We start from the raw sequence: 23,206 nt of genomic DNA, 5'->3' as shown, positions 1-23,206 counted from the left end.
GAGTTTGTTTATGCATATATACATAGGCATGTGTGTATAAAATCTTGTTTAAATTCTCAATCTTTGAGGTAGTGTAGACTCTTTTTGTCCTGAGTTAAAATGCAGTTAAGCGTTTGTGAACTGCAGCTTGTACTTTGGTCTGCAGTCCATGTTTTTCCAGCCACATCCAGTGGTCTCTGTGTTGCTAACACTGTTTGTGATTCTGGGGCCGCAGCGGCTCTGAATGCTAATAATCACTTGGTGTCCGTGAAGACAGAGCCCAGATCACGTTGTTAAACCGGCCTTCAGTTGGGCTACAGGTAGCTGCATAAAGGCGTTTGATAGGCAGGCTCTTCATCTGGTCCTAGCGTCACTCTTGCTGTGGCCAAAGTTACCAACTCTGCCAACTTGACCTACGTTGATGGGAACTCCAGCTCATTTGCTCAAAATCTGCATGCAGCGAAGGCCTTACGTCATTTTCCCGTGTATGAAAATGGCAAGAATAGTAGTGCCTGCTGCCAAGCTGGTGTCTCCACCAAGGTAGTACGACTATAAGAAGAGAGATGGCTTTTCTTCTCAGACAGAACATAATTTGAATGACTCCTGACTGTAAGGCTGGTAGAAGAAAACCTGCTCTGCTCAATAGATAAGTGAGTTGTGGCTTCCTCTTGGGGAGCTGGGAAGCATGCAGTGGAGGCTGACTGCTGTTGCCCTGCTGCCCGCACTTTTTACGCTTCTCATCTGCGAAGTTTTAAAAGTCTAGTTGACCTGTGACTCTGGACAAGTCACCTAACTCTTAGTGCTTTTTTCTAGACCATCAGGGCCAGCTGATGGCTCCGGGGGAAAAGGTGTCTGCTGCTGAGCTTGTCCTGATCTCAGTCCTCAGCGTCCACATGCTGACAGCTGACGTGACGTCCTCTGACTCCTCCACTCCTCCACACACAAAGTTTTTCTTTTTAAAGTCAGATATCAAGTGGCTTTGGTGTCTGCACCCAAGGGAGTAGAAATTGATGCTTTGGAAACCCAGAATGAGCACTTGGCTGGAAGGGGAGTTGTGGGCGTGCCTTATGTAGGAAGAAAGGCAGTTTACAAGGAAATCGTAGTGTTCTCCTGTAGGCAGAGTCCGCACAGCCAGTGGCTTCCCTGAAGGAGATGCAGGTGATTATACACTGGATTCTCGCACGTTAGGGCCAGGTTACACTTTCTGGTCATATCTGAAATTTCATTAGTGAGCATCACTTAAAAGCTGGGTACTTTTGCTTGATTTGTGTAAAACATTTTCTTTTCCTTTCCAAACTTTAACTAGCACTTTTCGAAGAACTTCAGAGCTTGGATATTTTCTTGGCTGAACTCTACAAGTAAGTTTCCCAATTCTACAACTTAATGCTCTGAAAACCACCTACCTCTCAGGAGTGACGTAGGGGTAAGGTGTGTTTTCTTAAGAGATTTTCACCGTTTTCCTCTTGTTCCCAGGCACCTTGACAGTAGCAGCAATGAGCGCCCCGACATTAGTTCCATTCAGAGAAGGATTAAGGTATCCAGATGGGATTTGGGAGAAAACATGGGGAGTCATGTCTAAGTCATTTTCCTGTGTGATTTTATGCAGGCACGTGTATGTAGCTGGTAACAAACAGTTGCATAAGCTGAGACCCTTTTCTCTTTAGAAAGTAACTCATGACATGGACATGTGCTACGGCATGATGGGGAGCTTGTTCCGCAGCGGCTCCCGGCAGACACTCTTTGCCAGTCAAGTGATGCGCTATGCTGACCTCTATGCGGCATCCTTCATCAACCTGCTCTACTACCCATTCAGCTACCTCTTCAGAGCTGCCCACGTCCTGGTGAGTCAAGTTGTTTCTGACAGTTCAGATGTACTGTAGAGTCATATCTACAGCCAGCTTTGTGGGATGAGATTGTGTGAAAACTATGAAGGACTCATGTGGTTAATAAGGAAAACATACCAAGATAGAAACTTACTGACTAGAACATACTTTGTAAAGTTACTCTAAATAGTGAAGGCTCTCCTTTTGAGCAGGGTGTGGTGGCTTTCATTCGTAATCTCAGCTCAGCATAGGCAGGAGGATTGGGAGTTCAAGGCCAGCTTCAACTCCTGTCTTTAAAAAAGCCAGGTGTGCCCCACAAGGAGAGCAACAGAACCAGAAAATTTGAACACAGGGGTCTTCCCAGAGACTCATACTCCAACCAAGTACCATGCATGGAGATAACCTAGAACCCTGCACAGATGGAGCACATGGCAGTTCAGTGTGTCCAAGTGGGTTCCATAGTAAAGGGAACAGGGACTGCCTCTGACATGAACTGATTGGCCTGCTCTTTGATCACCGCCCCCTGACGGGGGAGCAGCCTTAACAGGCCACAGAAGATGACAATGCAGCCACTCCTGATGTGATCTGACAGACTAGGATCAGAAGGAAGGAGAGGAGGACCTCCCCTATCAGTGGACTTGGGGAGGGGCATGCGTGAAGAAGGAGGAGGAAGGGTGGGACCAGGAGGGGAGGAGGGAGGAGCTTATGGGGGGATACAAAGTGAATCAAGTGTAATTAATAAAATAAAATAAAAAAGCCAGGTGTGGTAGTGTGCAACTTTAGCCTCGGCAGTTAGGAGGGGTAGGCAAGTGGCTCTCTGAGCCAAGGCTAAATCTAGAGGCCCCGTCCTTAAAAACAAAAACAAAAAAAACCCTTAATGTTTTTATATGTATGCCATATGTCATGCTACTGCTGTTGCAGAACTGGTTTGGGAAGTATAAAAATAGAAAAGTAAGGCTTTTCTGTTTTAGTCACTTCCATGCTGTAGGAAAAGGTCTGGCAGCTTAGGTCCTTCTGCCCCTGATCCCTTGTAGACTTAACTCTGCATAGCCACTGGGAGATAAGAGCGTTAGGACAGCACTTAACTCTGCTTCGCCTGAGCCTGAGCCTGTGCTGTGCTCTAGATGCCGCACGAGTCCACGGTGGAGCACACACACGTGGACATCAACGAGATGGAGTCCCCTCTCGCCACCCGGAACCGCACCTCGGTGGACTTCAAAGACACCGACTACAAACGGCACCAGCTTACGAGATCCATCAGTGAGATCAAGCCCCCCAACCTCTTCCCACTGGCTCCCCAGGAGATTACACACTGCCATGATGAAGATGATGATGAAGAGGAGGAAGAGGAAGAATAAGGCAGACTAAAATCCTGAGCACCCACCAAGTCTGGCACAACTCACAGGGCAAGGGGTGGCCTTGTTTGGATTGTACTAGGGAGGGTGGGAGGACTCCATCAGAGGTACGTTTGGAGAGCTTCTGAAGGCTTTAAGTAATTCTAATCATAGCTCCTTACTTCAGTTTTGTGTATCTGTATTCTCTGCAGATAGTTTGAAGCTGTATAGGAAGAACAGGTAAAAAGCCAGGTGGAATGCATGCAGACGGCACCACTGTGGCTTGTGATAGTGTTTCCTTGTCTGTCTTCATCGTCGGTGTGTCATCTGGATACACTAAGGTAGTAAAGGGTTTCAGAGCAGAGCCACGGGACTGGAGGGAAGAGATGATCCACAAATCTGTATTACTACAAACTGTGCTTTTGCTCCAAACCCCCACTTTTTCCGTGCATTACACAGTGTTGTATATCAGTGGAGAAATACATGTTTTCATTATCAAGTGTAGTCGGTCCTCTGTTGAGGTCGAGTTTCCTTCCATTAGCTTTTGGGTTCCCTAGGTAGCCCTGGCGTGGCTGCTGCCGTGTCAGTGCCTTTGTGGGTTTCCCTGCTTCGGGTGATTCTAGACTAGACTGCGGGGATTTGAGGCAAAAGTCCTCATTCCTGCTACCTTTGTTTTTCAAGAAAGGGTTTCTCTGTGTAGCACTTGCTGTCCTGGAACTCACCCTGTAGACCAGGTTGGCCTCGAACACACAGGGATCCTCCTGCCACCACCTTGTGAGTGCTTGGATTAAAAGCGTGCACCACCACTGCCCGACCTTTACTTCATTTTTTTAAAGTATGTAACAAATGATTTTGTTGTTGTTGTTATATAAAGGTGGTGCATGCCTATAATCCCAGCACTGTGGGAGACAGAGGCAGATCTCTGTGAGGCCAGCCTGGTCTACAAAGCGAGTCCAGGACAGCCAGGCTTACACAGAGAATTGCTGTCTCAGAAACAGTCCTTTTGGGGAATATAGCAAGTTCCTAAAGAGCAGCAAGTGCTGTCACAGCGTGGCCTGCAAGAGCACCCTGCTCCCACCCACACTGAGTTGGTAGGGGGCCTGCAGCAAAAGGCAGGCAGCAGTTCACTGGAGAGCTGCAGGAGGGAACTACTTGCTCTGGATAAAGCCAGAACCTGTAAACATGAGGGCGTGTGACTGCCCTGCCAGTGCAGGGACTTACTGGACACTTGGAATCGTTTTATAGTTTTTTGGTTTTTTTTGATACAGGATTTCTCTATGTAGCCTTGGCTATCCTGGACTCAACTTTGTAGACCAGGCTGGCCTAGAACTCACAGAGATCCGCCTGCCTCCCTGAGTGCTGGGATTGCAAGGCATGCACCACTGCACAGTGCTCTTTTATAGATTCTTGCTTTAACTTTCATTTGTTTTCTTCCATTCTTGGCCCTGGTGATGAGGGTACTGGCTGATCTAGAACTCAGAAAAGTATCTAATGCTGACATTGGTCCTTGTGTAGGACAGCAGTCAACTGTCCAAGCTGTTGGTCTTCAGCTGGCTTAGGGTTGGCATGCTCTGAAGGGAAATACACATTTTCAAAATTGCTAACTATATCTGTGTCACTTTTAGTTACAAATGTGCTTACATGTACAGTGTTTCATAGGCATAAAGATTTTTTCACCAAGGTTTTTGGCATTTTTTTTAACAAAGTTTATCTATGTAGTTCTGGCTTTCCTGATACTATGCTCACTATGTCGAACAGGCTGGCCTTGAATTCACAGAAATGTGCCTGCCTCTGCCCCTGGGAGCTGGGATTAAAGGTATGTGCCACCATGCCTGGCTTGTTTTAAAAGTAATTACTTGCTAGGTTTGAAACACAGCTCAGCAACTTGCCACGGTATGCAACTGCACAGCTTCTACCAGTGGTGGCTGTATGCCAAGTCACGGAAGCAAGGGACACACATTTGGACCGGGTCTCTGTGACAGACGTGGACAGGGAGGCATTACCTCAGGCTTCCTAGCCACCCCCTAGGTACTAGTCCTTCTCTTTGATGTTGATGTTGAGGGCGTCACCTCATTTGATAATGTTGTCTTTTCAAGCCCAGATCCTCTTTACGTGGCATATGACAGCTGCAGAATCACCTTGTGTTAGCAGAGGGGGATGCCACTCAGCTTGCTTTCTGCGTCTTTGTGTGTTGTGTCTATAACATTTGTGACTGGCGATGACACTCCACTGGGTGGAGAGAACACAGTTGGAAGAGCGCCATGTTGAGTCACTTTTTCCTCAGGGTCACCAGAAAGGGCTGCTAATTAGCCAGGGCTCTGTAAGAGACCAGCAGGTGATCCCCTCCCTAACACACACAACGTATTGGGCAGCCAGTATGGCAGGTGACCGAGTAGCTGTGACTGGGACATTTCGGAATGCAAAGTATGAATTCTCTGCTATCAAGTAAACTTCTCCATTGTTTTTCTTAAACCTGAATGATTCAGGACAAAAATGGCAGGCCTTCTATCACTCTTGAGAACCTTTCCTAGGGATTCTGAAAACACTCCTCAGTTTTCAGACTGTGCAGGCTTCACCTCAAAATTTAAGTGTCCTTTCTTCAGTGCTAGCCTGAACTTCCAGACTGGAATGTGTGGCGGTAGGGACCGTGGCCACAGTAGCTGCCTCCTCATGCACACCTCTGCAGAAGCGTTCTGTTAGAGCATAGACATCTCAGAGACCACTTGAAGCAGAAAAAGTTGTTTCATGCCCAAGATTCTCTTTAACCATAAGCATAGATCTGCTGATATTATAAATTAAGCTACCCCCTTCAAGCTACTGCAAGGTGCTTTTTCAATTTTGTTTAAAATAGAACTGAGCTACTGATCTTTAAAGTCACATTGTTTTTAGGAAGCTGCTTACAAAAGCTGCATGCAGTTACATTTCAGATTTAAAAGTAGCTTGTCCATGTTTAGAGATTTCTAAATCAGACTTATTTGTTTAACAACTTTAAAGTCCTGCAATTTTTCCAAGGCTTCTTGAGCACTTTTAAAGACTCTGCTCATTCGCCACAAGTAGCTTGAGATAAACAACTGCACGTTTAAGTCTGTATTAGGACAGGAACTTCGCTCACATTCCATGCTATGGAAACTATTTAACCTCTTTCTGATGGTGGGAAACGTCGGAACTAAGACCATCTATTGCCATACTGTTAGCAGCCTTGCTCCCCGTGTGCTTTGAGAATTAAGTTCTCAGGACTTAGTTTTTCGTGGTATTCTTTCGTGGTGGCTAGAATTCGCTTCTCTTAAGCTTTTCCTCAGAGGGAACAATTTCTAATCACACATATAGGATGCCCGAGTGTGGAATTCTTGCCACAGATGAGATGCATAGATGACACACGTGTGCGACAGCCAAGCAGCAGGGCCTGATGACAGCAGAGCACACGGCCTGCCACCTTCCTCCACTAACAGAGAAACGGCACTTCACAGACACTGCTGTGCAGAAATAGCAAAGGCAGATGCCTAGGAGGGATATGCATTTACAAAACTAACAGCTTTATCCTTATCACTCACCGTGCTTCTCAACATACCGCACCACGTAAAAGAAGGTGACATTACACTGTCATTGCAAGAAATGCACTCATGCCACACGAGTGTCAGTCGGCAACAGACCGTAGGCCCCAGTGGCCCCATAGGCTCTGTTGTCTGCTGATGCAACTGTGTGTTTGTCAGAGGGCATTGCCGTGCTCTTCCCGGGAGGTTGCCTAGTGACAGTTCTCGGCACGTTCCCACTGAAGTGATGCATGAGTGCGCACGGTCCCCCTAAGTTCCTCTTAGAGCCACAACATGGGGAACTAAACCATCTCTGACTCGCAGACTTGGACACCACATGTCTTAGTAATCAGTATTTTCCAGCTTAATGAAATTCCCAGTTTTGATCCTGGGGCTTCTTCACATGGGGCACAGTACCTAAACTCCATCTTGTTGCTAGAAGAAGAGCAGGGTAGCTGCTTCACACTTGGCTCCTCCCAAGGGCCTGCAGATGAGCCCCAGAGGACTGGACTGAGGTAAGGAGCCAGTGCGCAGTGCATACATCGGTTCCGTGGATACAGCGGTTATCCTTCAAGTCTCAAGTTCTGAGAGTTTGCCAAGCAAACCTTCCCAGCATTGCAAAGTTTATTAAAGGGCCATTCCTTACTGAGAGGTTCTTGGCAGTTAACGTCGGACTGGTGGGTGTGTGACTGAAGCATGTGACCACCAAGTCAGATGTAGAAATGGACTCAGTCTCAGGACCCCTGCCTGCCTGATGTTTCCCGTGTTTTCAGCACCTCAGAGCCACTGACAGAACAGCAGGAAGCACTTCCCCAGTCCTGCTTCCATTGCTCCTCAGACCATCTGCCAGGACAAATGCCAAAGTTAAGACGAGGGTCATATACCCACTCCTTCATCCTAGGACTCATTGAACATTTGTGCCTGTGAACATGAGCACAGATATGAGGCCCGAAGCAGCAAAGTGAAGCAACCACATAGCGAAAGAGCTAATCGGCAATCTAATACAATTAAACTTCGGGGGCTTTAATGAGAAATACATGTCTCATGAAATTGTATTGCCTTCCAGAAATCTTAAAATAGGTGCGGTGTGGCTCCATGGCAGAGCACTTGCCTGTCCTGTGCAGTTTGATCCCAGCACTGCAAGTAAAGATACAAGTTGCCAGAAGTCACTGCCAAGCTAGGGAAAGTTCATTCTACCCCTTTTTCTGTAGGGTCCTCTTCGTTTCTGTTTCCTCGAAGCACTAAGCTCAGTACGGCTCAGACGTGAACTCAGAAGCCAGGAGTGTGGTCAGGATTGCACACAGGGGTTGCCTGTCCCCCTCATCTAGATGAAAATCCAGCCACTGAAGCTAGCTGAGGGAATGCGCTGTGGCCATCTTCCTGACCTGCTGGTCTGTGCCCTGTGTCCAGGGGAAGTGAGCCAGACACTTCACTGGGACACAGGTGCATTCATTCTCCTTTCAGGGAATGTAATGATCGGAGAGAGGTTTTCAAGTTAGCCTTGTCACTACTCCACTGAGACATTCCCACAGAGGACAGGGGTTGAATAAAGCAGACTGAACATCATAGTCAAATGCAGTAGGGCTCTTGAGGGGCCACTCACGGCTTGGCTATCAAAGCATAGGCTTATTTGAATAGAAAATAGAAAAATGAAAGATTTCAGAAAGGGTCAAGTAGTGGATCACCAAGCAGGTGTTGGGGTCTTCTCACCTGAGTGAGGAGGGATCAAAGGAATAGCTCTGGAGTGATGACAGAAGATCACTGTCGGTCATCCTCAATCGCCGGGGAACGTCTAATATGCCTCCCATACCTGTTGCCACATCTCACTTGAGGGTACTCACCCATGGACTGACTTTCCTCCCTGGTTTAGAGAACCCAAATAGCCAATTGAGAAGCCTGTACAAGGCTTTTGTTACTGCCAAGGAAAAGCTAGCCTTTCTGTCTGCCTAGCTGCGTGCGTCACTAGGCAAGTCAAGCAGACACAATCTAATGGGGCAGGCCTCACTCCCTGGAAGCACCCCCAGGCGCCAGCTGTGTTCTGGAGGCACTCAGCTTGCATTTCTCTGAACACGAGACTTTGCAGGGTCTGTCCAAAGGAGATGCCCTGATATGATCCAGTCCAGGCTTTCCCACCAGGGAAGCCATGTGATTGGGCAGGGACCAAGGCTGAAGAAAACAAAATAGTTGGTGTAAAACAGAGGAAAGAGGGCACACACATCTGCTAAAAGGGTGAACAGAAAACCATTTATCTAAATAGAATAGTAGAAATAAACAAAACCTTTTAAAAACAATCACAAGATTTACAAATAAATTGGTACAAATAAATAGGTATTGTAAATCTACAACATTTGAATTATAAACGCGTCCATCATGACAGTCAGCTCGTGAAGCCTGTGCACGTGACCTGTGCTTGCTTAGCTTTCCATTGATGCCACTGTTCAAATGCATGAAATGGACACTGTGATACAGTGGGTACTGCTGGGGAGGGGGAAAATCAGACCATGTAGGGCTTGCTTTAGGCCCACAGCAATGTTGGTAACTGGGCCGTGACACGAGGAAGAGGCATGTTCACAGCCTAGATGGCCAGGTAGCTTCCATGATACAGATTCTGTAATCCAAGTGAGTGGAGAACATCATTTTGAGACCAGGAAACTGATTTGGCTTGGGTGGGGATGAGGAAGGAGGTTCTGGTCTCAGCCATATGCTACTACTGCACAGGGAAGAGACCCAACCCCCCAAAAGCCACTTCTTCAGTAACACCATGGAGACCTGAGGAGTTCTGCCTCCATCTACCTCCCAAATACTGGCCATTGGGAATGGTTTGGGGTAAGGCAATGAATGAAGCTGGTGTAAGAGCAGCAATTATTTTTTTTTTCCTTTTAAACAAACAAAAATACCACCACCCTCTCACCCAATAAGGGACAACAAAACCCTAGGCTCAATGGATGAGGGGCTTCAAAACAGTGTCTTAGTCACAGGTGATAGACTAACAGTAGAGACATATGTACATAATAAATAATATAAAATAAAGCATATACATTTGTGGATGTAAAGGACTGAAAAAATAAGAAAAGTCAATATATTGATAGACTCTTCACAGTAGACCAGACATGGGTAGTAGTGAATCAGGAGCTTGGCAGGGCTCTCTCGGGAATGAGTCCTAAGAACCATTCTGCCCCACTTCCCTCTGTTCTAGAGACCTGGGACCCAGCGGTTTGTATGTCAGAAACCTGTGTCTCCAAGAAGAGTAGACACTCAGGTCTGTGAGGCCCCTTTGACAGTTCTCTTTAGAGTGGTTCTGGAAGAATCCAGCACCCGAAGTAAATCCATATGGATCAGATGTGAGCAGCACCAGAAGGTGCCCTCCAAGTGAAGCCAGGGAGAGCCGAGCCATCGTCATCTGAAACACTGACGTCCATCTCTCTCCAGTGTTCCAGCTGTGTGCACACAGACACTAGGACCCGACTCTTGCCATTTGGATAATGCTTCAAGTACTGCCTGGCATTCCCCAGCAAAAGGCATTTAAAACAACTGCAGTTGAGATGTCTCAATGGCTCTGCTATAAGAAAGTTGGAGGAGCCAAGTCAGCCACAGGGAACCAAGAAGCAAAGGTCCCCAGATGCTCACTTTAGCTGCTCCCGCTGCCTGGCTGGAGGGAGGTGGGGGACAATGGGGACCCTCCAAAAGGAAAACCAGTAAATCAGCATCAACTCCAGCAGGAGGGTGCTGGAGGAAGGCCTGTTCATCCCAGGCTGGAGACCAGTAACAGCAGCTCAGCCTTGGAACACTACTCATCCCTCAAGTTAGAAGCAAATGAGCCTCAGTGAGTTCATCTTTCCCATCAGCCGCTCAAGCACAGAAGTAAATGGCCCTGAGGTATAAAAATCCACTGAGTTGGTTTCTTACTGATAAGTCTGTATGGGAAAAAACTTCCAAATCCCCCTACAATCACTTCCCTCTTCACCTCTAAACTCCTATTCTGGGCTAGCCTACAACTTATCCAGTTGTCCTTGTTGGACAGAAGCACCACAAGCCTATGGCCCAGACTGGAAGCAAACATAACCCAGGAAAGAGCCTGATCCCTCAGAAAGAGAGGACATACTGGTACCTAAGTGCCTGAACAGCCATCAGCCCTTCACAAGAAAAGCACATCAGAGCATGGAGGGAGTCATGCCAAGCCACAGGGATTGGGCTACATGGTGTGTCTTGCTCTTTAGCCCAGGGATAAGTGTGTACCTGCACCAGTTCAGGGAGTTAACCTGCCTGTTCACCCCTGGGAGACATCCCCTCAGTCCAGGCACAGCGACTGGCAGATCCCTGGTGGCTTTCAGAAAAGGACAGAGGTGCTTGTGTTCACCAGCCAGGACACAGGCTCAGCCAGCACCTACTTGGTTTGCTCCTTAACCCAAATAACTTGAGGGCTGAAGTTCATGGTCCCTGCTTAACTCAAAATCCTGTTGCTCCATTTCTTAATGCATTTGGACATGCCATGTTTTTCCTAGACTTGAAAAGCTGGTCCGTTAGCTGTACAGAGCTGGGTGGCAAGGCGACTTTTCACAGTTAGTGTTCCGTATCAGTGTGAAGTTCTGCACTGAACACCTGCACACATTTCTTAGAATAACATGAGAAAGTGGTTTGTGGCTCAGCTCCCTTCACATGAGGTCAACTATGCCCACAGAGAGTATGAGAGGTGGCACCTTCAAATTCAAAACCAAAGTTTAAGCTAGTTGACTAGCACCCCAATACTCATGTATGAATTTCAAGATTCTGTTTTCCTAAGAGTTTATTAGAGTTTGGACTTGGAGGATGGACAAAGGGCAGCGAGGAAGAGACCCTCATTTGCAATGACAGTGTCACAGCAATGTCTGTACATAGGGCATCTAGTTCCAGCTGCTGTCCTGTCCTCTGGCCTCAGTCTGGCCTGGGTGACCCCTCCCCCTCCATCTTTGCACATGCAGCAGCCCAGGAGTGGTTACAGGCCAGAGCTACAAGGAAGGAGCCCCCGAACATGGCCATTCCACTACTTGCCAGTCTTTCTTGGCTGTGAAGCCCATGGGGTGAGGCCACAGACGGTATGTGCCCTTCTAGCCAGGACCCACCCAGAGGGGCGAAGAGCCAGCGTCTCCTTCAGTTGTCTAAGGAGTCTGTTTGGGAGGGAAGACCTGAAGAGCTGCTCACTCAGATGCCAGCCCTGTTTGGAGGTTGAGAGCTCTCTCCAGAGCAGCTAGAACTAGGGCCATTTCACCTTTGGGCACTCGGGAACTATTCTGAATTCCTGGTTATTACACAAGTAACTAGTCAAAGGTACCTTGAGCACTAATGGGAAATGAACACCAAGCTGGCAGGCCAGTCTCAGTCTTTGAGAACCGCACTCCCCAGCTCCTTTGCAAGAGACCTCTACAGTAGCTGCCACAGTGGGTGGTGGCTGACGAGAGCTTGGTTCCCAATAAGCACTCGACTCCAGATGCACGCACAGTGAGACCCTGACAGGGGTCCACGGGTGCTTCTCTCCCAGGGAAGGCTGTCTGGGGCTGACAGGGTGGAGCGCTGCCCACCTGGAGAGCTCACAGGTACAGGGCGCTCCTTAGGAATTACACTTTTTCACTTGCCTGTGTTTGAAGAGGGGCACTCACAGTGTACCAGGGTTCCATCCTGGGAAATTCATCCCCAGGTGGCAGGCTAGGTGCCAAGAGCAGGCCACTCAGCCCCTTTAGAGGCCACTCCCCAGGGCCCTCCACTAAGGGCACCTTCTCTGCCAGGCAGTCTGCCTTCCGAGAGCACGCCAGGATCGCCACCCAGCGTAACACTGTCAGTGGACATGGCACCAGACGCCCGAGCCAAGGTCTACAGGTGTGGCAGGGAGAGAGCACCTGCCAAGCGTGCACACAGTTGTGGGTTCCAGACATACATGCACAGACAGACACACACACACTCTCACACCCCCACCCCCACCAGGAGACCAACCCAACACATCACCCTCCCAGAGCCCAACCTGGAGCTAGCAGACCCCCTACCTGGAGGAGGAGACTGACACTCAGCCCGAGGGTTCCCTGTGCAGGAAGCCCAGGCACACGAAGGCTCTCTTCTCCAGAAGTGACCTGGGTAGTGAGAATCCTCTTGAACACTAGGGCCAGGAGTTCATTTCAGTGTGTAAGCGTCGCCAGCAAATGCAGGTAGCCCCCTAAAACAAGCTAAGTAAGGACGTGGCCACCCGAACAGTACCTGTGGCCCTGTGGCCGGCCCTGTGGCATGAATTTTGCAACACATGGTAAGTTTGGTATTAAAATAAGACAGAGACACACATGAACCGGTCACAGCGCACATTTGGTTTCTGAGTCCATTCGGGGTCAAGCTGACTGGCTGTCCGGGCTGCTCTCACTGGAGGCACCCTTAAGCGGGGCCACGGCCCCTGCTGAGCCCCACAGTCCAGGGACAGGATGGGAGGGGGCCCTTGGCTCTACAGAAGGACAGGCAGTCAATCCCCTGTTCCTTCCATTAAAAGCGCAGATTTTGAAATGCCAAGTACTGCGTGCACCCGCCCCACTCCGCTGCCCCACGAACCCCAGCGGGAAAGAGGCACTAGTGCAGCCACCGCGCCACATGCTCACGCAGAAGCCCCAAGGAGGGGTTCCGTTTGGCACCTGGAGCAGCAGCGTGGGTTAGCAAGAGTGGGGGCCGGAAAGGTGGGGGGAGGGACTAGGCGATGTCCCAGACCTCCCCAGTTTACAGGAATGTGGGAGGAAGTCATTGCCTCTTGCCAATGATAAACCATGGGTTTAAAATTCATTAACATTCATTTTGGTGATAAAAATTCCTTAGGGTGGGAGGAAAATCACATCCCAAGCAAACGGCGGCCTTCCTGAGGGGAAGGGACGGGTTAGACAGGTTTCCACAGCAACACTACTGCAGACAGGGCACCTGCAGCTTCTGCCGACACCCACAGTGACGACAGACTTGGCACGTTCTGCAATGTCATGGTTTTCTTCATTCACCCATCAAGTTCCACAGCGTCACTCGTGGGCACAGAGGAAACGTCTCCCTCCTGGGGACAGCCAAGGAAGGCCACTCAAGGGGCAAGTCCATCCTGTTAGGGTCACATTGTGGGGTCACAGCAGAGTTAGCTCAGACAGACCTACTTAAAACTCTGCAAGACACTTAAAAACAAAAACATGATCTCTTGAAAAAAATAAATGCCAACAATTTTTAAATTCATGCAAATTGAGGGAGGAAAGAAATGATAAAAGGTGCTGAAAAAATAAACATGATTCTATTTGGGCGGAAGAAGTTTGTCTCCGAATTCTTGAAAGCCATGCCCCAGCTGTCGGTGTCACGTGTCTAGTTTCCACCCCTCCCCATGCGGTCCCCCGCAGCTTGCTGTCCTCTGAGGCTTCCAGGGAAAGGGGCAAAGTCTTTGGTCTCAATGCTGTAGGACGCAGCATGGCAGACAAGCTCACACTAGCGGGAGTCACGGTCAGACCAAGGCCAGGAGGGCTGGACACGGAGGGCCTGAGGGGCCCTAGATGGCGCCTTCACTGTGCAGGCTGTGGTTGGCCTTGTTGTGCGACACACAGTTCTGTTCATTGAGCAAGTTGGCCGTCTCGTCCGGCAGCCCGTCCTGCAGCTCCGTGAGAGTCAATTCAATTTTAGTGTTTTCACTGTCTGAAGACTGAGGGGTTTTGTCCATCCGGGACGCCATCAAGGCATTTTGGTATTGCTGTCTGGAGATCTGAGACCACAAGAGGACACAGAAAACAAACCGAGAGAACACTTATTTTCAGGTTCTCTTGTCTCTCACACCGCATCACACACCGAACACCCCAAAAGGCCCAGGGCTCTAGCAGAAAATCATCCTTGAGAAGAAACCGAGCACTCTGAAGTTCAGGTTGATCCCAGCGATCCAGGCAGCTCCCGCGCTAGAACCACTTCTACATCTGGCCTCTTACATTCAGAGACTAGAAACTGGAGATGAGCTTCCAGCGGCTAAAGCTGCTTTGGTCTCCCAAAGATGTCTAAGAGAAGACCCTGTCTCCAGGGCAGAAGGCAACCTCAGCGCTTTCCAGGTCAAGCAGATCCAGCAGCCACGGGCCCCAGAGAACTGAGGAGGGCTTTCCCTCGCCCCAGTTCCTGCAAGGCCACGTCTGCTTTGGCTGCTCATGCGATGGAACCAAGATCAATGTGTGTCCCAACCTGTGTGCTGGGCCCAGCAGAGGGAGGTGAGGTGCTCTGACAGCCAAGGGAAGCCCATGTTGAGTGGACAAGCTGGCAGGGACGTAGCCATGCCTGCCAGATTCAGCCAGGCAGCCCTCCCCCACTCACCTTGACGAACTGTAGGTCAGAGAGGGCTCGTACTGAGTAATCCGGGATGTAGACCTGTAGGAATGACGAGCTGAGCTGGTTGTTGCTGCTCCCCAAGGTTGGCGTCATGGCATCAATCCGGTCGCTCCGACTGAGAGAGTCTGAGTGATTTAGGCCACAGGGGCGAGGAGGTGACTTATTTTCACCTAGAAAAGGGAGAAAACAGCCTTTAAAGCCCTGTAGGTAGAGCCGATGGAGAGTGCTTGCTGCACATGAAAGGTACAACTGCATCTCTCCCCAGACCACGTGTCTCAGCTGTGCTGGACCCCGTTCTGGGTATAGAGGCCAAGGCTCTGTAGCTGGGAACCCATCTTCCAGGGGACATCACCAGGTACCAGATGGGACTGGGGACATAGCCAGGACACGGAAGCTGCCTGGTACAAATGAGGAACATAAAAAGGCTCTTTATTATTTTCCAGAAGCCAAAACAAATGATCAAAGTCCCGTCGGCCTGTGTCCTTCGCCTCTTAGCCGACAGCCCCTTCAGGTGTGCCATCACAGAAGGTGGCTGTAAACCACTGACAGGCCCAGTGTCTTGCTGCTATGGGTTTCTGCAGTGAACTCCTTGGAGCAAGCATTCAGAAAGAGAGGGGAGAAGAGCAGGAGAATCTCAGTGTTCTTGCTGCTTAGGGCACTGCTCACAGCTTTCTACTTGAACGTGCGTGGGTATTCTGCCTGCGGTCTATGTCCCACAGGCTGGGCATGCCCATGGAGGGCAAAAGAGGGCACTGATCCCTGGCACTACAGCTACAGATTTTAAGCTGTCAGGTGGTACTAAGAATTGAAACTGGGCCCTCTGGAAAAACAAGTACTCAAACACAGAGCTCTCCCAGTCCCCATTCCTTGCAGCTTTAAAGACGAACTGGTAAAAATAAAACTCCAGTTGGGTGTGGTGGTACATGCCTTTAATTCCAGTACATGGGAGGCAGAGGAGGGTGACTTTCTCAGTTCAAAGCCAGTCTGGTCTACAGAGGGAGTTCCAGGATTGCCAGGGCTACACAGAGAAACCCTGTCTCAAAAACACCAAAACCAACCAAACAAAGAAATAATAAATAAAAGCTCACTTTCCCCACTAAGGAGGCTTCTATCCCACTGTTCTAACCAACTGCACACATTAAATGGGCTCTGAGATACAGACTGCTACAGGAGGAGAGGTGGCCTGTTCACCCATCTTCCAATGTCCTTAGATGCTCCCAGAGAAGAACCAGCCTGCAGCAGGCCCTGCCCTTCAACTGCCGGATCTGTCACTATGGCCGCAGTCTACCCCTGTTTCAAGTGATAGGCTCGGGCAGTGCCACTGAGCAACTTGAAACCCCAAAGAACCTGAAACACTATGTCCCCTGAAGCTTTCCTCCCTTCAGAGTGGCACCAAGCCCTCAGCCCACCCTCACTGCCATCTCCATTTGGTAACCCCCTTAGGACAGGACACAGCAGGCCACCAGGGCTCCCTCTCTTCTAGCAGCTGTCACAGCTCCGGGTGGCCTTGCTGGCTTCCCACTGCCAGGCACCATCCAGCTCAGCAGCGCCCCCTACTGCCCCTGCCACCTCCTGAGAACCCGTGTGGTAAAGCCAGTGCTTTACACTGGAACTAGAGCGCGTAACCCAACCCTGAGCAGCTTCAGCATCCGTAAACTGCACAGTGGCACCCAGCTCACGTGGTCTCGGGGCCCAGAGGAAGATACAGTGCTGAGCTCAGCATGACACCAGTGAGCGCTGGAGAAATGTGCCCCGTTGACATGTTCTCTTTCCTGTTAGCGTATCCCACACCTCACCACCACGCTCCTGGATCAAGCCTTTCCACACAATGATGACATCACCTGTCAGGACATATCTTTCTTTTGAACAAGGAATCCTGGGGCTGTACCTCTAAATTTCAGCCACAAATCACGTTTCCACACATATTTTTGAAACAGTGTTTATGTCTATGGTGTCAAGGTATTAAAGGCAAGGCACCTGGCAGGCTCATGGCTTCTTGGCCAGACGCCCAGTTGGAGGTCAGGGCTGGGATTCCTCTGGGCTTCCTGTTAGTAAGCACTGCTTTCTGGTCGTGGGGTGGGGTGGGGGGGGTGAGGTGGGGTGGAGTGTGTGTACGTGTGTGCGTGCAACGGACCCCTTGCTTTGCCTTTCATTATAGCCACAGTCTGGAGAAGACACCCATTTCCCATACCACTGCTACAGAGCTAGGGGCCTGACACAATTGGCTGGGAGCCTACCTCGTGGCTCAGCATTTCAAGGACAATATTAAAATCCTAACAGCAACTAATGGAAGAGTGAGCTTACATCACGTGGCCAGCAACACTAGCTAACCCTCCTGACAGGAAAGCAGCAGACCTTGAAAGACAACTCTGTCGCCTGCCATTTCCAACAGACTCACACTCAACTTTTGCTTACCAAAAGTAGCCAGGAATGTTTAGTCACTTTTTAAGTGAATATAAAATTATTGTGAAAAGAGGGGAGACTTGGACCCTCATGACAATGCAGGACAATCTGCAGGCGGGGCAGAAGACACTCAGCTGCTTTTCTGTGGTTGTTGGCTGTTTGCTACTCATTGATGGAAGCTGCATGTTCTCTCAAGAAGCTGCTAGAACTCTGTCCTCCAGGCAGCACTCTGATGCAAACAGGCTCGGGGAGCTTCTCACTATTCTAAGACCTGAGTAGGATAGACATCTGAAGGACACAGTGTCCAATCAAAAGTTTGACTAAAACCAACAGGCCGGAGGCTTACCCATTCTGCAAGAGAATATTTGCCTCCAAGATGCATTTCATTTTGGTCCTATCCTCTTGCTGTAAGCTCTGGCTCCCCTATCGCACCGTGGTAGGGATGACAGTGGGTTCCACTCAATTCACAGTAGCTTTTAATTCTAAGAATTTCACAAACGCATCTCTAGAGTGTTATCCACACTGGACCTCAGGAATAGAGCTTTCTAATGCAAGTTCTAAACAGAGCAGCATTCCTGTGGGCTGCCTGAGTTCTGCCTGCTGCTGCTGGTGCACTCTGGATGTCCCAGTGAGTGGGACAACCAGTTACACCCTTTACCCAAAATCTTTAAGATGAAGGACTAAATTTCTGAATGTAAATTGGTCCATATACGCCACAAATGCCTGTTTAGCAACGCTGGCACAGCACTGCAATTCAAACCCCCCTGCAGTAAGACCAGAGGCCCAAACCCCTGAGGCAGAGGCAGAAGCAGCTGCCCCACCCAAGCTTAGGTTCATGTTTTGCTATCAAGTTTGTAGGCCAAGGTTTTAAGACAGTAATCAAGGCGAGACTTCAGTTTTAGCTGGGATGGCAGCACCCGACCACACTCTGAGCAGCAGGAGCCAGAGGCGGCAGATACTGACTTCAAGGTCGCCTTCAGTTACACAGCAGTGCCAAGTTGGCGGCCAGCCTAGGCTACAAGAGACCTTGTCTTAAAAAACAAGACAAAACAAAAACAAAATCAAAACCTTTCAAGCCAGGCAGAGTGATGCTCACCTTTAATCCCAGCACCCAGGAGGCAGAGGCGGGGTGGGGGTGGGGGGAAGGTGTCCTTGTGAGTTCAAGATCTGCCTTGTCTACACATCAAGTTCCAGGAAAGCCAGGGCTAAGACCCTAGTTCAAAACCCAAACAACCAAACAAACCCTTTCAGTTTTGCTTTGGTTTTCTGGCTTTTTGATTCATTTATTTTTCTTTACTTTTTTCCTACCTGGGAATCTTTTCTTTTGACAGTAAGCCAGCAAGCACAATAATGAACCAGGCCTCCTTTGCGACCATAGGCACCTTCGGGAAGGGACGGGGTATCACTGGCTTAGTCTAACACTCACTCATGAAGTTGCTCTGTTACTGCAATGCCAGAGGCCTGTGGTCTAGGACCTCTGAGGCAGGCCTGTCTCTTTCTCACCAGATAGAGCAGGCATAGCAAAGAAACCTCAAATTCTACAGGTAAAGTAAAATGCGGATGTTTAGCAGGCTCGAGTCACCAACTTCAGTACTCCTGCAAGTTTTTAAACAAACAGTAAACATGGCCAAAAAAATAAACGGAAGAAAACTATAAATGTGTACAGAGCCTGTGTGCACCGTCTGCTGGTCTGAGTCAAATAGCTCCACGAATATCTTATGCTCAGACTCGCCAAATTCTAAGCGCAAAATGTGCGTGCGTGTGTGTGTGTGTGTGTGTATGTAGGCCAGAGGTCAACACTGAGTGCCCCTCAGGAGCTATCCACATTTTTTTGCTTGCTGGGACCTAGGGCCCCTTGATCTGGCTCAGCCAGCTGGCCGGTGAGCACAGGGGTCCTGCTGTGTTCGCCTCCCCAGTGTCAGAATCACAAATGCACACTACGAGGCTTAGCTTTTGGGAGTTAGAGATCGAGTCTTCATCCTCTTGCAACAAGCATTTTTGCAACTGAGCTATCTCTGAAGCCTTATTTTGGGTTTTTTGATGCCACGGGTTTTACTCTATAGCTAATCTGGCCTCAAACTCACTATGTAGCAGCCGAGCTGTTCTTCAACGCGTAGCAATCTGTGTACTTTAGCTTTCTAACCACAGACAGTAGAGCACACCTCTCTGGCAGCAAGCTTAAGGGAACACTCATTAATTTTCCTCTCAGATAAGCATTGTCAGCATTCTAGAGTTTGACTGAAATTGAACTGTATGTAAAATTTTTTAGTCAGATAAAAAAAAAAAATACAAGCTTGGGACTGGAGAGATGGCTCAGCGGTTAAGAGCACTGGCTTTTCTTCTAAAGGTCCTGAGTTCAATTCCCAGCACCCACATGGTAGCTCACAACCATCTGGAATGGAATCTGATTTCCTCTACTAATATGCATGAAATCAGCACTCATTTGCAGAGATAAATCAATCTTTTTCTTAAAAGTATGTTTTTAAAAATACAAGCATAATGGGGAAAAAGCAACACAGAAAAGTTGCATTACCCAACACAGATGTCTGATAATCTTTCTTTCTTTCTTTCTTTCTTTCTTTCTTTCTTTCTTTCTTTCTTTCTTTCTTTCTTTCTTTCAGACAGGCCTCCCTATATATGTAACTCACACCTCAGACTCCTGCGTGCTAGGAAACATGTATGCACTACAACAAGCTCAACTAAGGCTGTGCGATGTTAATTAAGAAAGATTAAAGCCTTTCTTTTTAGTGGCTGCTCATCTCAGCTGTGGCCATGCTCTCCTTCAGGGAGGCAATCTGCAGCTGGCTAGGAACGTGCACAGCACCAATTCCAAAACAAAGGCGTGACCCCGGGAGCAGCAGGGTCATCTGCCTGAGGAGGGTGGAAATGCAGAGCCAGTTCAGAGAGGAAAAGCCCCAAATCAGGATGGGTGCAGTCTGTCTTACTTGTCAAGAAAGTTCATATTCTCCCAAGATTTCACCCAGATGGAGTCTCTGGGAAATGAAAGCAGTCAAGACTTGGGCTCTGAGGCCCTCAAGCCTCTGCAAAATTCCACATCTCATAACATGCTGAAGATAGAGTAAGAACTCTGGGCAGACCTGAGTGATCCAGGCCAGTGCAGGGGGTGGGTGGTAACCACCAGCCGGCCACCACAGCGACTCTCCCCAGCCCAGGTCCCCGGGGCTCCTGGCCCAGAGTTCCTTTTCAGCCCTCTGGCTTATGTTTTCCTGGACAGCTCCCTCTTAGTCAGCAATCTTAAAGTTTTAGGGTCGGCAGGAAACAGAGTGCAGCCCTGGCCGCCAGGCTTCCTGGGGTCAAGGCAGGCCACTGATGCAATTGGGTTATGAAAAGGAAGCATGCAGAATTACCTGGAGAGCCCGCTGCTAACACCTCTGTCCTGCTGACAACAAAGGTACGAGACAGGGACAAAGGAACTGAAAAATGGAGAAAGACAAGGTGAGACTGCATTGAAAGGCAGAAAGAGAGCTTTACGTCCAAGGGATGGGAGCGGACAGTGCCTCACTAACGTGAGCATTCCACCCCGGAAGCGCCAAAGCCCACATGGTGTTATAAAAAGGAAGGGACCCAAAAGAGCTTCTGGGAAGACCAAGGCAGGGAGTGTGCCACCAGGAAGAATCTCATTCTTGTGTTCTTTTCTGCCATGTTCTTGAGACACCCCCCCACCAATACCCAACTGGGGTCCACAGCTCCAAAACAAGCTGTTCTCAAGGTCCAAGTCACAACTAGTCACACAACTGGAGGCTCGGCTGTAGGGGTTCTAAGAACAGGCCTAAGCCATACTCCAGTGCTCACTCACCACACGACCTAGCAAGCCCTTAGTTACCCAACTCACTGGCCTCCTTGGTTTCAGAATTTTGGCCTGATATTTTGCTTGGGATGATTGCAGATTTCAAAACAGAGGCAAATGTGTAGAGTGCTATGCTCAGGCTGACTGAAACAGCAGACAAAGGTTAGCTTCAACACTGCTCACGAGCCCCACCCCAGGGAACACCCCAAGGGCAGGCCATGAGGGCAGGGGCATGCCTTCCACACGTCCCAAGGACTGTAGGCTTTCTTTACTACCTTGCTTCAAGAGAAGGTCTCAACATACAGCCCTGGCTGGCCTGAAAACTTGCTTTGTAGGCCAGGCTGACCTTAAACTTACAGCAATCCTTCTGCCTCTGTTTCCCTAGTCGACAGCTGACTTTCCATTTATTTGTGCATGCGCATGTGCCATGACACAGGAGGAGAACAGAGGTAAGTTGTGGGGGTCAGCTGTGGATCTCGGGAATTAAGAGCCGCCAGGCTGGGCTACAGGTACCTTCACCTGCTGACGTCACTTCAGTAGCCCCACAGCTAATCTGAACACACACAGGCAGGGCTGTGGCGATACTGTACTAACTGTACATCTCGGCGTATAACCGCACTGTATAGTCAGACTCCCAGACCCTGGTCAACCTTTGAGATGAATGCGGTGGGCTTCCTGGTTATTGTTATTAAAACGTCTCCTGTAGCCTAGGGCTAGCCTCAAACTACATAGCATAGGCTAGCCTTTAACCCCTGGTCTGCCAGGGGCTGGCACTAGTGGTGTGGCCATCATTCCCAGGCTTTTTGCTATTTTTTTTTTTTAATGGGATTTTCTTTATGCTATGTTCAATGTGTGCTGGGCTACTGTTTAGGTATAAATAACCAGAAAAACAAAACAAAACAAAACATATTGCTCTTATCTCTTTTCAGAGCTGCCTTATAGATGGAGGTTGGTTAACCTGGGCTAATTTGAGGCACATAGTCTCAAAACAGTGGGACAATGCTAGCACCTTTCCGTGATGTGGTTTTCTTCTAGTTGTTTAGACCTCACAGAGTGGAATACGCTGACCCTGAACTTGTGTCAGTTCTCCTGCCTCTACCGTCTTACCACACTGTATACGCAGCACCCCATTCAGCTCTCCTGGGTAGTATAGGATACCAAGGGCCTTTTCTCAATGTCACACACCTGTGTCTCAGGCTGTGGCTGGGTCTTTCCACGCCTAGTTACAAAATTCCCCTCAGTGTCATCAAGCAGTGGAAATGGAGATCACTTTCAGGTTTACAGCAAGGACCTCCTTGGAGGGACACAGACCCACGCCCATACTCGGTGGCAATGGTGGTAGTGTGCCCTTCGGCAGAGTGAGGAATCTTGACAGCTGGCTGGCTGGCTTTCTAACAGTAATACCTTATGTCTGTTACACTGCTGGGCAGGGCAGTAAGAGAAGATAAATGTCACAAAGACACACTTGCTGAAGGTCCCCATCCCTGTTAAGACTGTTTCAGTTTGACAACCTTCCTTAAGATGGGTGGGCTCGGGTAGGCAGGCTTGGGGCTCTGTGAGTGCAAAATGTCCTTTTGCATGTTGGCCACAAGGTGGCACTACAGCACCTCCATTTACCTGCCTGATCTGCTCCTGGCCAGGGAAGGCAAGCAATGGAGTGTCTAGATCCAGAGCTTGGGTATGAACTCTCCAGCTGGAAGAGGCACTTCTTGCAGGCACCGCAGAATCTCAATCTCAGAACCTCAATCACCGTGCATACCCACCCACGCAAGCAGCCAGCAATCGAGATAAACAGGAGCAACCTCCTTCATCCTCAGGAAGATGCAAAGTGGAACCCCCAGAAGAGCTACTATGTTGACCTCAGACTTTGAGTGATCAGGTGACACTTCCCATGATAGGCAGGAGCATAGCAGACACAGTACTTTGAGGAAATACTAAACTTCTAGGAAGTTTTAAACCTAACCAGCAACTCAGCAGAACTGAGTGCACACACTCACT

The 23,206-nt window shown here is 49.1% G+C and overlaps 2 protein-coding genes across 7 annotated transcripts in view; one reads left to right on the top strand and one right to left on the bottom strand.

Annotated features, from left to right (window-relative positions):
• Nt5c2 (5'-nucleotidase, cytosolic II) overlaps positions 1-4,817 on the top strand; it is a 116,588-nt gene extending 111,771 nt beyond the window's left edge. For all 3 annotated transcript variants that reach the window (XM_055630102.1, XM_055630103.1, XM_055630104.1), the window contains 4 exons: positions 1,286-1,337; positions 1,453-1,513; positions 1,644-1,820; positions 2,927-4,817. In XM_055630102.1, the coding sequence (XP_055486077.1) occupies positions 1,286-1,337; positions 1,453-1,513; positions 1,644-1,820; positions 2,927-3,160 (524 nt within the window). In that variant the 3' untranslated portion in view covers positions 3,161-4,817. The remainder of the gene's footprint in view (positions 1-1,285; positions 1,338-1,452; positions 1,514-1,643; positions 1,821-2,926) is intronic.
• Positions 1-23,206, bottom strand: part of Cnnm2 (cyclin and CBS domain divalent metal cation transport mediator 2) — a 138,070-nt gene that overhangs the window by 1,780 nt on the left and 113,084 nt on the right. Inside the window, exons 6-8 of one of the 4 annotated variants that reach the window (XM_055630100.1) lie at positions 20,769-20,834; positions 14,983-15,167; positions 8,889-12,847 (exon numbers count right to left, since the gene is read on the bottom strand). In XM_055630100.1, coding sequence (XP_055486075.1) covers positions 12,791-12,847; positions 14,983-15,167; positions 20,769-20,834 — 308 coding nt within the window. In that variant the 3' untranslated portion in view covers positions 8,889-12,790. The other 3 variants (XM_055630097.1, XM_055630101.1, XM_055630099.1) reach the window with 3 other exon arrangements.

The sequence above is a fragment of the Psammomys obesus genome, unplaced genomic scaffold (genome assembly GCF_907164565.1).
Source record: "Psammomys obesus unplaced genomic scaffold, mPsaObe1.curated_primary_1811, whole genome shotgun sequence".
In the NCBI taxonomy this organism is placed as follows: Eukaryota; Metazoa; Chordata; class Mammalia; order Rodentia; family Muridae; genus Psammomys; species Psammomys obesus.
The sequence above is the reverse complement of the archived record's forward strand: the minus strand, read 5'-3'. Positions and strand labels throughout refer to the sequence as shown.